The sequence below is a fragment of the Myotis nattereri genome, assembly GCF_964212035.1.
Source record: "Myotis nattereri genome assembly, chromosome: 11".
NCBI lineage: Eukaryota > Metazoa > Chordata > Mammalia > Chiroptera > Vespertilionidae > Myotis > Myotis nattereri.
The window spans coordinates 70,245,032-70,257,266 of record NC_138086.1 but is presented as its reverse complement, the minus strand read 5'-3'; the positions used below and the strand labels follow the sequence as shown (position 1 = coordinate 70,257,266).

The 12,235-nt window shown below is 45.1% G+C and overlaps 1 protein-coding gene and 1 pseudogene across 8 annotated transcripts in view; both read left to right on the top strand.

Moving 5' to 3' along the window:
- The first annotated feature begins 2,121 nt into the window (after nt 1-2,121).
- On the top strand, nt 2,122-3,769 carry LOC308527075 (eukaryotic translation initiation factor 2A-like; annotated as a pseudogene). Its single transcript has one exon. The product of its transcript is annotated as a eukaryotic translation initiation factor 2A-like (transcript).
- Nucleotides 3,770-7,666: 3,897 nt separating this feature from the next.
- Nucleotides 7,667-12,235, top strand: part of EFCAB10 (EF-hand calcium binding domain 10) — a 36,774-nt gene continuing 32,205 nt past the window's right edge. For 6 of the 7 annotated variants that reach the window (XM_081101788.1, XM_081101793.1, XM_081101790.1 and 3 more), the window contains exons 1-3: nt 7,692-7,802; nt 11,454-11,618; nt 11,727-11,814. In XM_081101788.1, the coding sequence (XP_080957914.1) occupies nt 7,697-7,802; nt 11,454-11,618; nt 11,727-11,814 (359 nt within the window). In that variant the 5' untranslated portion in view covers nt 7,692-7,696. Of the gene's footprint in view, nt 7,803-11,453; nt 11,619-11,726; nt 11,815-12,235 lie in introns of all 7 variants that reach the window. The other variant, XM_081101794.1, reaches the window with a different exon arrangement.

Sequence of the window (12,235 nt, the reverse complement as noted above, 5' to 3'; positions counted from 1 at the left end):
GAATGAAAGCCATGAACACAAACAGATGGCTTTATAGGATAGCTGTTACCTTTCGGGAGAGCCCCAGGGAGGTTTCTGGTGCTGGCAATGTTCTGTATCTTGACCTGGGAGCTTGTTAAATGAATATAATCACTGGTGAAATATTCATCAGGTTGTATAGTTAAGATTCATTCATTTCACTGTGCACTTTGAAATTTAAAAGTTTACACACAGACCAAAAGGTGAATGGCAGACTGGAGTGCGATTGTCTTAGCAGAAAGAAGAAAGTTACCAAGTAGTTTGAAAAGAATACTAATGACGCCGAAACCGGTTTGGCTCAGTGGATAGAGCGTCGGCCTGCGGACTGAAAGGTCCTAGGTTCGATTCCGGTCAAGGGCATGTACCTGGGTTGCGGGCACATCCCCAGTGGGAGATGTGCAGGAGGCAGCTGATCGATGTTTCTCTCTCATCGATGTTTCTAACTCTCTATCTCTCTCCCTTCCTCTCTGTAAAAAAATCAATAAAATATATATTTTTTTTAAAAAAAAAAGAATACTAATGAGAAGCCCATTTCCAGTCCCCGCCCCCCCCCCCCCCCGCCCCGCAACTCCCCAGAGGTAGTAGGTACAACAGAGAAGGGGGTGCAGCCATGGGTAGAAAATAGGAAAGGAGGGGTTGAAAGTCTCACATGAGGTTGTTGGATCCCTCAGAGCTCCCTTCACCTCCCACATACAGACAAGTGGCTACCCATCCACACCCCACCCCTTAGCAAGCGACTGAAGGGTCATTTTTGGGGAAAAATAAATGGAACACTGAGATTCTGAATTCAAGGTTACCAGGCCCAGCAGAGAAAGTTCCCTTGGGGTGAGGGGGCGGGGGGGATGAGGCACGAGGTTGTCTCTTTTCATCATAAACTGTAGAATATTAATTTGCCACAATATCATGCTGTTTTGATATTTTAATAATTTAGAGTGTAATATCAATGTTCATAATTAATGACAAAATATATGGAAGCCATTAGGTGAGCTCATGTTAGTACAGTACAATGCAATGTTTGGCTCGTGGCATGGCAGCTTAAAAAGTCTGGGTGCAGCTCTAGCCCGTTTAATTCAGTGGCTAGCATCGGCCCTCGGACTAAAGGGTCCTGGGTACCCTTCTAGTCAAGGGTATGTACCTCGGGTGCAGGCTCAGTTCCCGGCCAGACCTGGTCCCGGGCGTGTGCAGGAGGTAACCAATTAATGTGTCTCCCTCATATCAATGTTTTTCTCTGTCTCTCCCCCCTCCTTTCCACTCTCTCTAAAAAAAAGTCAATGGAGAAATATCCTTGGGTGAGGATTAGCAAAACAAAAAGACACCACAAAAGTCTGGATACAGAACCAGAGAAAAACTAAAACTGATCAAATATAAGTGATTACAGTGAATGATTGTGGAATGTACTTCCTGAAAGTAGATAAAATGGAATGACTTTAGAAGCAATCCTTCTTCACAGGAGGACTTGCCCAACAGAGATTTGGTGCTGGTAAAACTTGGTGTGGATTACCAAATGGATGGCATTGACATCCAGGGGCTTTTTCATCCCAAACCATGTATATTTCATGTTTCCTTGGACTTCAAATTTATCTTTAGGGTGGATGTCAAAAATAATTATGTTGAGTGAGACACTAGACAAAAAAAAATTGTACCTGCTCTCTGGTTCCATTTCTATAAAATCCTAGAAAATGTAAACTATAGTTATAGTTAACTAAGCTATAGTTAAAGATCTTAGGTCAGCAGTTGCCTGGTGATAGTGGCAGGGGTGGGAGGCAGGGTTAAGGAGGGATGAGTAGGAGGAACTAGAAAGGGACCCAGGAAAACATTTGGGTGCAGTGATGGTTATATAGATACATACTTACAACAAGAGTTCACCATGCTCCTTAGCTGGTTTGGCTCAGTAGATAGAGCGTCGACCTGAGGACTGAAGGGTCCCAGATTCGATTCTAGTCAAGGGCACGTGCCCTGGTTGTGGGCTCAATCCTCAGTAGGGGACATGCAGGAGGCAGCCAGTCAATGATTCTCATCATTGATGTTTCTCTCTCTCCCTTCTCTGAAATTATTTTTTAAAAAGAGAGAGAAGAGAGAGTTCACCTTGCTTTCTGGGACAAGATGGTGCCATCCACAGCACTCCTAACAGTCCGAGGATCAGGACTGTACCTGGTGAAAGGACCACCACATTTCTCAGAAAGCACAGCGCTCCCAAGGTAAGGTGGGAAAAACTGCAAAGTCTGTACCTTTAGTAAGGATGAGACCTTGTTTGCCTGGGGCAATGGAGAAAAAAATAAATATCACCAATGTCACTAACAAGGGACTACAGTGGTCCCCACCCTACAACTTCATGATGTGAAAACTGGGACATGTTTGAAGTCTATCATCCAGAAAAATGTGCAAAACCAGTGTCCATCCTGGTCGAAGATGAAACTATTTGTGCCTGAAATGTTAAGGATGAAGTTCATGTCTTTGAAAATAACGATTTCAATACAATTGCAAATAAATTGCATTTGCAAAGAAAATTAATCCTTTTGTATTGTCACCTGAACCCCAGCCATACAAGGTGACTGTTTATGTCCCAGGTAATAAGGGTTCACCTTCATTTGTTAAATTATATCATTATCCCAACTTCGATGGACCTGCTTTAGCGAATAAAAGTTTCTTTAAGGCCAGTGAGGCTAAAATGCCAGGGAATAAAAACGTTACTGCTGTGTTGGTAATAGCTAGCACAGATGTTGATAAGGCAGAAGCTTCCTACTTTGGGGAACAAACACCGCATTACACTGCAGCAAACGGAGAAAGTGCTGTGGTGCAAGTACCAAAAGTGGCCCGTTTATGATGGAGTTTGGAATTCTAAGTCTGCTGAGTTTTGTGCTATTCATGGTTTGACGCCTGCCAAAGTGACAATTTTCAACTTGAAATTGATCCTGTGTCTGGCTTTGGAACCGGTCCTCATAATGCAGCCTACTAAGGCCCTCGCGGACATAGTGCTAGCCAGATGTGGAAACCTGAGTGGACAAACAGAAGTGTGGGATGTTAAAAACGACAAACATTTCTAAACCGGTGGCCTCTGAGTCTACATATTTTACTTGGTTCCCAGATGATGAGCACGTTTTGACAGCTATGTGTGCTCCTGGGTTAGGCGTTAATCATGGGTACAGGCGTGGCAGGGTACTGACTCTGTCTTGCACAAGTATGTGTGCCATTCAATGTGGAATTATGGCAGGTTTCTTGGCAGCCATTGGTAGACGGACTATTTCCAGCAAAAACAGTAACTTTCCAAGCAGTTCCAAGTGGCGTACCCAGTGGAGAACCAAAAGATGCACCAGCTTATAGACCCCCCGCTTTAAGAGATAAACCAATCACCACGTCCTAGCTGCATGAGAAGGAACCGCCGCAGAATATGAAACCACAGCTGGGAAATAAGCCATTATCCAAAACAGCCCTTAAAAATCGAAGGAAACAGGAAGCTAAGAAAGCTGCAAGGCAGGAAGCAAGAAGTGACAAGCGTCTAGATCTGGCACCTACTCCTGCCCCACAGAGCTCAACACGAAATACTATCTCCCAGCCAACTTCTGGATACCCTGAAGTAGACAAAAAAATCCAGAACCTACAGAAGAAACTGAAAGCAATCAAACAACTGAAAAAACAAGCAGCAACTGGAAAACAGCTCGGGGAGGCGGGGTGCGGGGGGGATCAGTTGGAAAACATTCAAAAAGAGAAAGCCCTTCTCCAGGAGCTGGAAGGTTTGGAAATGGGTATTTGAAGATTCACCGACAGCGAGTTGGTTAGCAGAGATCAGTGAAAACACAGTCTCTATTAAGTTCACTGGTGTATTTGGAATATTCATGTGTCCACATTTAACATTCATATGTAATTTTAACCATTTTTCCAAGATTCTACATATGTGTGAAGTTATTTAATAATGCCTATTAAATTGATTTTTGCATCCTGCATCCTATATCATGTTAACATGTGCTATAAAAAAGATATGAATGTTCTAGCTAAGTTTAACAGATTGTAGGACAAATGTCATTGTTTTTTAGTAGGGGACGGTATTTACCATATAAGTGAATAAAATCCTTTCTTTAAAAATATATATAATATGTCCTTTTTTATTGAATTTATTGAGGTGACATCCTCTATAATAAAGAGCTAATATGCTAATTAGACCGAACAGCAGAACGACCGTCCAGATGACCTTCCAGACGAAGCTGGGGCTGCGAGGGCCAGCCAAAGCAGCCGGGCTGCGAGGGACTTTGAGGGCTGAGTCCCTTGCACGAATTTCATGCATTGGGCATCTAGTTGGTTAATAAAATTATACAAGTTCCAGGCGTACACGTCTACAATACATCCCCTGTCTACTGTATCGTGTGGTTACCACCCCACGCCAAGTGTCCTTGATCACCATTTATCCCATGTTAAATTTTAAAATAAGAGTATACCTGCCCTAGCCAGTTTGGCTCAGTGGATAGAGCGTCAGCCTGCGGACCAAAGGGTTCGGGTTTGATTCCGGTCAAAGGCACGTTTCTCGGTTGCAGGCTCCTTCCCGGCCAGGCCCTGGTCAGGGCGCATGCAGGAGGCAACCGATCCATGTGTTTCTCCCACATGGATATTTCTCTGTCTTTCCCTCTCTCTCCCACTCTCTGAAAAGCAATGGAGAAAATATTCTCGAGTGAGGATTAAAATAAATAAATACATAAACAAACAAACACCTTCAATAGGTACAGTTTATTAAATATCAATAAAGCTGTTCAAAACAACAACATCCACCATGAAACTCCCAATATTCAGGCCCTATCCCAAGAGATTCCATTTCATGGCCTGGAATGGGGCCAAAGCCGGTGCTTCTTGCCTTCAGCTGGTTCTCAGGTGTGGTCCTGGTGAGAACCGCTGCATTAACGCCTTTTCCTGGAGTTATACTCCCAAACCACTGAAAGGATTCACGATAATAAGAAAATGGAGGGCAAAGAGTTGGAGAAGGGAGAAGTGTTAGAAGGATTTATTAAACCCAAACTGGCTCAAGTGATGGCTTCAGCAGAGAATAGCTGGCTCCACTAGGGGGCATCTGGACACGTCTCTTCAGCATGATCTCCAGAGGAACTGGAGCCTGGCTGCCTGCGGGATGTTGTGAAAGGGAGTGCTGAGCAGACAAAGATACCCGGGCGGGGCTTGTAGGCATGAAAACGATCAGCAACTTGGGAAGATGTCAGCAGGGTCCAATGCGCTCTCCTGGGTCTGACTTTATAGGCAGAGTGAATTCGACTGTTGCCGTTTCAGTGTTGTTTGAGGTTCGAAGGTCAGAGCTACTGACTCAGGACCGAGTAACTCCTGGAGAGTAAGTCCAGGAAGTTCTCGAGGAGAAGACCACCTGTCTAGATCCTGCACCACTGAGCAGAAATCGCTGCCTCCGGATCTCCAGCACGCCGTCTCCTCTCCCTTAAGGACCGTTCCTTACGTTTTTTACTCTGCTTCTCCTAAGCCACTCAGTCACAGGACACCATGACCGGCCCCCCCTGTTTGCTGTGACTCAGGTCCTCCTCTGCCGCTTTCTGTAGCCATTACCTCTCTGCAGGGGTCCCTCTCCATTTCAGTCCCCCTGCCTCAGTCACTTTCCTCAGTGATCACACACATTTAGTCAACCCTTTAAGCGTCAAGCAGGTAGGTGGTCATGATTTACAGGGGGACACTGTATTCAGGTATGCTGTTTGTGCTTCACATCAGGGAACTTTATAAAGCAAGTCCCCAAAGGATGGACCAAAACACACGGAGGAGTAACAGCCCACATCAATAGATTTTCAGTTCTCCCCAGAACCCATCAGGAACCAGAGGCCCAAGTGGGCCCTCAGGTCCGCAGGCCCTGGAGCAACGCATCGGCTTTGTCAGCTTATTCTGTCACAGCTCCCCCGTCTCCAGTTAATTCTGGCACCAGGATCACTCCGGCCATGGCTCTGTGAGGAGGCACAGCTGAAGTACCTTAGAAAATGGGCCCCTGTGAACCCAGCGTAGTGCTCGCTTCCATCTGCTCTACATGTGGGGATGCCACTTATGATTTCTTTTTAAAAAGTATGTTTGTATTAATTTTAGAGAGAGAGGAAGGGAGAGGGAGAGAGGAACTTCTATCGGTTACTTCCTGTACACACCCCAGGATAAAACCTGCAACCTGGGTATGTGCCCTGACTGGGAATGAAAACAGCAGCCTTTGGGTGCATGGGCGATACTCAACCGAGCCACACCGGCCAGGGCCACTTAGAATTTCTTTAAAGGATTCTGCTGCTAGAAGTTTACAAAGCACTTTCCTACATTCTTCTGAAATATTCTCCTTACAAACCTAAGCCGTGGTGCAGATTGGGGTACCCAGTTTTCAAGTCACTTGAGAGAATGAGTTCCTTCCCTCCGCAGAACACCTCCTCCAGACTTTGAAGACAGAGCATCTCCCGGACGCTCAGGGGCCCTCCAGAATTACACAAGTTCCTTCTGTGTTATTAGCACACCAGGTCTCATTCGTTGGATCAACAAGTGTTACCGGAAAGGTGACCTGGCCCTAAGCAGGTCTGCCTAGGGCCAGCCGGTAGTGTGTGGGTTCTTGATATCGGGTAGGAAAACATTCACAAGCCCAGGTGATTCTTTAGAGGACGTTTATTAAAGCTGGGGAGAGTAAAACAAGAAAGGACTGGGCAAGTGCGCCTAGGTTGGGCTAAGAAGTCAGAAACGGGGTTTCCTGAGGAGGAACTGCTGCTGTCCACTGCTGCCCTGATTGCAAGTCTTGTGGGGGGTCCCTTAGAGCAGTGGTTCTCAACCTCGGCTGCACATTAGAATCACCTGGGAATCTTTTTAAAATCCTGATTTCTGGGCCTCATCCTCTGGAAATTCTGTTTCTTTGTTACTAATGTTGTGGCCCCATCCCATAACAAAGAAACAGAATTTCCGGAGGATGAGGCCCAGAAATCAGGATTTAAAAAGATTCCCAGGTGATTCTAATGTGCAGCCAAGGTTGAGAACCACTGCCTTAGAGTTTGGGAGATGCATGCCTGTGAGGGGTGAGGGGGAGGGGAAAGGCACAGGCATACTCCCCGGTGGGAGAGCTTTCTGGGTCTTCCTCTTAAAAGCTTTAAAGGATGGAGACCATAGGGGAGGTCTCAACAGAATATTCACCAGCTTTCCAGGTGGGTCCTTTCCGGATCCTGGTCTCCACTCACAGCTCAGTGGGGCGGGGGGGACTCTAGTCAGCGCAGCTACTCCTGAGGTCGGCCCAGGGATAACTTGTCGGGTTTGCTGCTTTCCTGGGCCTGGAGCTGAAACACAACTGAGACCTAGACGTTATCTCCAGGGAGGTGAGCTGTGTCTGGCTATAAATTGCTGTCTCAGTTTCCGTATTCCACTTGCCAAGGAGTTTTCCTAGCTTCTGACTACCTGCCTCACAAGGACCGAGCACAGGAAGACCATCAGGCCCAGCCGTAAGCCCCCATTAGGATGGGGAAGGGGGAAGGGGCGGGGGGTGTCTGCGGGCAAGAGGCCCAGCACCCGTCTCCCTCAGGAGGCCCCGCGCCCCCACACTCCCATGGCTTCCCCTCGGGAGCAGAGAAAAGCTTCCATTGAGGTCACAGCCTATGCCCGGCTCTCAGGGCGGAAGAGGAGGAGTCCAATTGCCGCAAAGCTTCCTCGTCGCCTAGCAACGGCCTAACGCGGCGAGATGGAGAACAGCAGCAGGGAGCTCCAGGCCAGGAAATACTTGGAAAAACATCGGATTATGGAGTTGCTGAACTATCTCACCAGTAGCCTGCTCTTTTTCCAGCCAAGTAAGGGTCTTGCCTACCACTCGGCTTTCTGTCCCACCCGCCTCCTCGCAAGCAGCAGTTCCCAGAAATTCACGGTGCAGCCGCTCCGCCAGCCGGGCGCCCCCGCGTTTGCAGCCCTTCTGCTGCCAATTAAGGCTGTGGCCTTCAATTAGACAACTGCTTAGTGAACGGCCCCTTTGTGCCTACCACCAGCCAGGTGCCCGCGGGACTCGGCCAGGTGGAGGGCTCCACCTGTTACTACTATGTGACGGGGCAAAAGCCTGAACCTCTCCTTTTTCTGGAAAACGTGGGGGAGTAGTGCCGATCTCGGGGAAACTTGGGGAAGAATAGATAAATGAATTGCCCCTATGTCTCGCAAGGATCAGGTGTTTCCAGCGTTTCCCCGACCTCAACGAGTTTTTAATCTGGTAAGAGAGCTAAACAATTGATAGTGCAAGATGGATCGGTGTTTTGGAGGGGTCTTTTCCTGACATTTTTACACCTCTGACCCCCGTTAAAAACTTGAAACATTTCTTAATTTTTGTGCGGTGATTTCAAAATTACGTTAAGATGAAAGTTATGTTGATGTCCTTTTACCCAAATGCAAAATTGTAACCTTGCCGGCCTTTCTCCACAAGAAGTGTCCAAAATGCCAAATTTATCCACCTCTTCCTTCAAGGAAATGGAAATACCAAACATTCCAACTTTGCCCCACCCAACCAATATGATCAGGTTTAGGGTAATCAAGCGCTCTCTAGTTCTTTTAAATCGATAAAACAATAGAGACTCTGCAACAAATAAAAATAAATAGTGGGGGGGAGTACAAAGGAATGCATTCTTTTACATTTTTTATTTATTGATTTGAGAGAGAGAAAGGGAGAGAGAAATATCCACGTGAGAGAGAAACATCCATTGATTGCCTCCGGTATGGGCCCCAACCCCCACAACCTACTCTGACATTTGATTTTATTCCGTCTGTCCTATTTCTGTTTCCCCTGGGCTTTGTTTTTTTTGTTTGTTTGTTTTAGTTTCTGTATTTCATGTTGGAGACTTTCTTCAAATGTCACATGATCCTTTTTCTATCCATTTATATTAAAGAGTGAGGCACCAAAAAGATGGTAGGAAGATCTCTGTGTATAGGCATGACGGTATACTAAAGGGCTCCACTGTAAGTTACATTCATCAAATGTTAAGTTGGAGCATTCTCCTGTACACCAAAACGTTGCGGTTCCATTCCCGGTCAGGACGCATACCGAGGTTTTGGGTTCAGTTTTTTGGTCAGGTACATTTGGGAGGCGACCAATGGATGTTTCTCTCTTACATCAATGTTTCTTTCTCTCTCCCTTCCTGTCTCTCTAAAAATTAATAAAAACATATCCTTGGGTGAAGATTAAAAAAAGAAGAATAAAAAGGAATGCACTTTTTTAAAAAAGCACTGGGGGGCCCTGGCCAGGTAGCTCAGTTGAGCATCATCCCCGTAGGCCAAGGTTGCAGGCTTGATCCCCAGTCAAGGCATAGATACAAGAAGTAAAAAAAAAAGAACTAGCCCAGCTGGTGTGGCTCAGTGGTTGAGCTTCAACCTATGAGCCAGGAGGTTACAGTCCAATTCCCGGTTAGGGCACATGCCCGGGTTGCAGGCTCAATCCCCAGTAGAGGGGCAGCTAATCAATGATTCTTTCTCATCAATGGTGTTTCTTTCTCTTCCTCTTCCTTCTTCTCTAAAGTCGATAGAGAGATATACATTCAAATACTTATTAATGAAATATGATTGCTATGATTTACTTCAAAATAACATAGGAAGAGGGGAACTGGATGAGATTATGGTCAAATAAGACGGGCACAAATTATAACAGTTTAAGTTGGTAATGTTAATCATACTTTTCTACTTTTATTTACTAGAGGCCTAATGCATGAAATTTGTGCAAGAGTAGACCTTCCTTCTCCAGGCTGCTGGCACTGGCTTCCCTCTGGCACCCGGGACCCAGGCTTCCCTTGCAGCCCTGGCTTCATCCAGAAGGTCATCTGGAAGGACGTTCAGTCTAATTAGCATATTATGCTTTTATTATTATAGATTTATTCTCACCAGAGGGAGAGGTAGAGACAGAAACATTGATGTGAGAGAGACACATTGGTTTCCTCCCACACGTGCCCCCACAGGGGCCAGGGATCTAGCCTGCAAACAAGGTATCAAACCCGGACCCTAGCCGGTTTGGCTCAGTGTAGAGAGTGTCAGCCTGCAGACTGAAGAGTCTCAGGTTCGATTCCAGTCAAGGGCATGTACCTTGGTTGCAGGCACATCCCCAGTGGGAGGAGTGCAGGAGGCAACTGACCAATGTTTCTGTCTCATCAGTGTTTCTGGCTCCCTATTTCTCTCACTTCCTCTCTGTAAAAAAAATCAATGAAATATATTTAAAAAGAAAAAGAACCGAACCCGGGAGCCTTCAGTCCATGGGCCGGTGCTCTAACCACTTAGCACCTGGCTAGGGCTACTTTTCTTTTATATGTGTATGAAATTTTCAATGATGACATAAGTTTTTAAAAAGAATTATATATAACTACATATATATGTGCATGTATATACATATGTATATATGTAAAGCCTAGGATTGCAATATAATGATGGAGCAGTGGGTGTGGCATTTGTCATCTAAGCTGCTCCACCTTAACTTCTTCTGGCTTCTTTTCATCAGAAGTGACCTGCATTATTTCTGGAAAATGGATCTTGATTTTTCATTTTTCACATTGCTTAAATGAGAGATAGCCTATTTATCCAAAATACTGCTTTTTTAAAAAAATATATTTTGATTTTTTACAGAGAGGAAGGGAGAAGGATAGAGTTAGAAACATCGATGAGAGAGAAACATCGATCAGCTGCCTCCTGCACATCGCCCACCAGGTATGTGCCTGCAACCCAGGTACATGCCCTTGACCGGAATCGAACCCGGGACCCTTCAGTCCGCAGGCCGATGCTCTATCCACTGAGCCAAACTGGCTAAGGCTTTTTTTTTTTTACAAATGAACATTTATGCCTCCTAATTGGAATAGTCTTTATTTTTATTTTATCCCTTTTTTCAGTTGGCCACCTTCTTTCCTGCATCATGCTGTTTCAATATTCTTTTTTATTTTTAAATATATTTTATTGATTTTTTACAGAGAGGAAGGGAGAGGGATAGAGAGTTAGAAACATCGATGAGAGAGAAACATCGATCAGCTGCCTCCTGCACACTCCCCACTGGGGATTGTGCCCGCAACCAAGGCACATGCCCTTGACCAGAATCGAACCTGAGACCCTTCAGTCCCCAGGCTGACACTCTATCCACTGAGCCAGACCGGTCAGGGCTGTTTCAGTATTCTTAGTTTTCAACTCTGTCTGCATATTAGAATCACCTGAAGAGCTTTTTGGGGGGGGGGGGGGGACAAACAAAAACAAACCCAGATCTGGTCTCTTGACTTCTTTTTATTCAATAATCTGTGGCAGAGCACAGATTACTGGTATGTAATTAAGTTTTCAGTATCTTGCCTTTCTCACAAGCTAGGTCTCTATCCCCAGTGCACAGTACAGTACCTTTAACCATTTAACAACTTAATAATTGTTAAATGACTGTATCCATTTGTGACATATTTTAATTTCATATCAAAAAGAATTGGAACTATTTTTTTTTTTCTTTACAGGTAAACCAAGAGAGTATTTAATATCTCTATTGGAACGACTGAGAATTGCTAAAGAAACAGGTGTGTCTTTTCCTGTCTTTATGGATCACAGTAACATTGTGGCTATGTTTGAGATGATGGACTCTGCACGTAGAGGCACCATATCATTTGTGCAGTACAAAGGAGGTCAGTGTCTAAAGCAAATCGAGGTAATAGTTAGTAGTCATTCCATAACTTTCTCTAGCCAAAAATGATTTGCTTTGTAAACTTTCCTTCTGATTCTGACTTCTACAGCCCTAGAGACCCTGGGTCTGTCAACTGAAGATGAAGATTTAAAAGATGATGGACATGGAATAACTTTGGAGAAATTCAAGGATGAAGTGTAAGTTCATTTTCTAATGAGTAATATTTAAAGAATATGGTTTTGAAGTACAATTAATATCTTTTAAAACAGAATCCTAACTTTTTTTTTAATTTTTAAATTGATTTTTAGAGAGAGGATAGGGAGAGAGACAGAAACATAAATGATAAGAGAGAACCATTGATCAGCTGCCCCCTGCACGCCCTCTTCCGGGGATGGAGGAGCCTGCAACCCAGGCATGTGCCCTGACCAGGAATCAAACCAGCAACCTTTCAGTGCACAAACACCCAACCAACTGAGCCATACCAGCCAGGGCCAGGTTCCTATCTTTTGATAGAAACTTTCAGCTGACTGGCAAGTGAGGACAGGGAGGGATGACAGAAAAGTTCCTGAGCCTGGGGAGAGGGGAGAGAGAAAACGCTGGAGTTAGGAAATTTCAGAG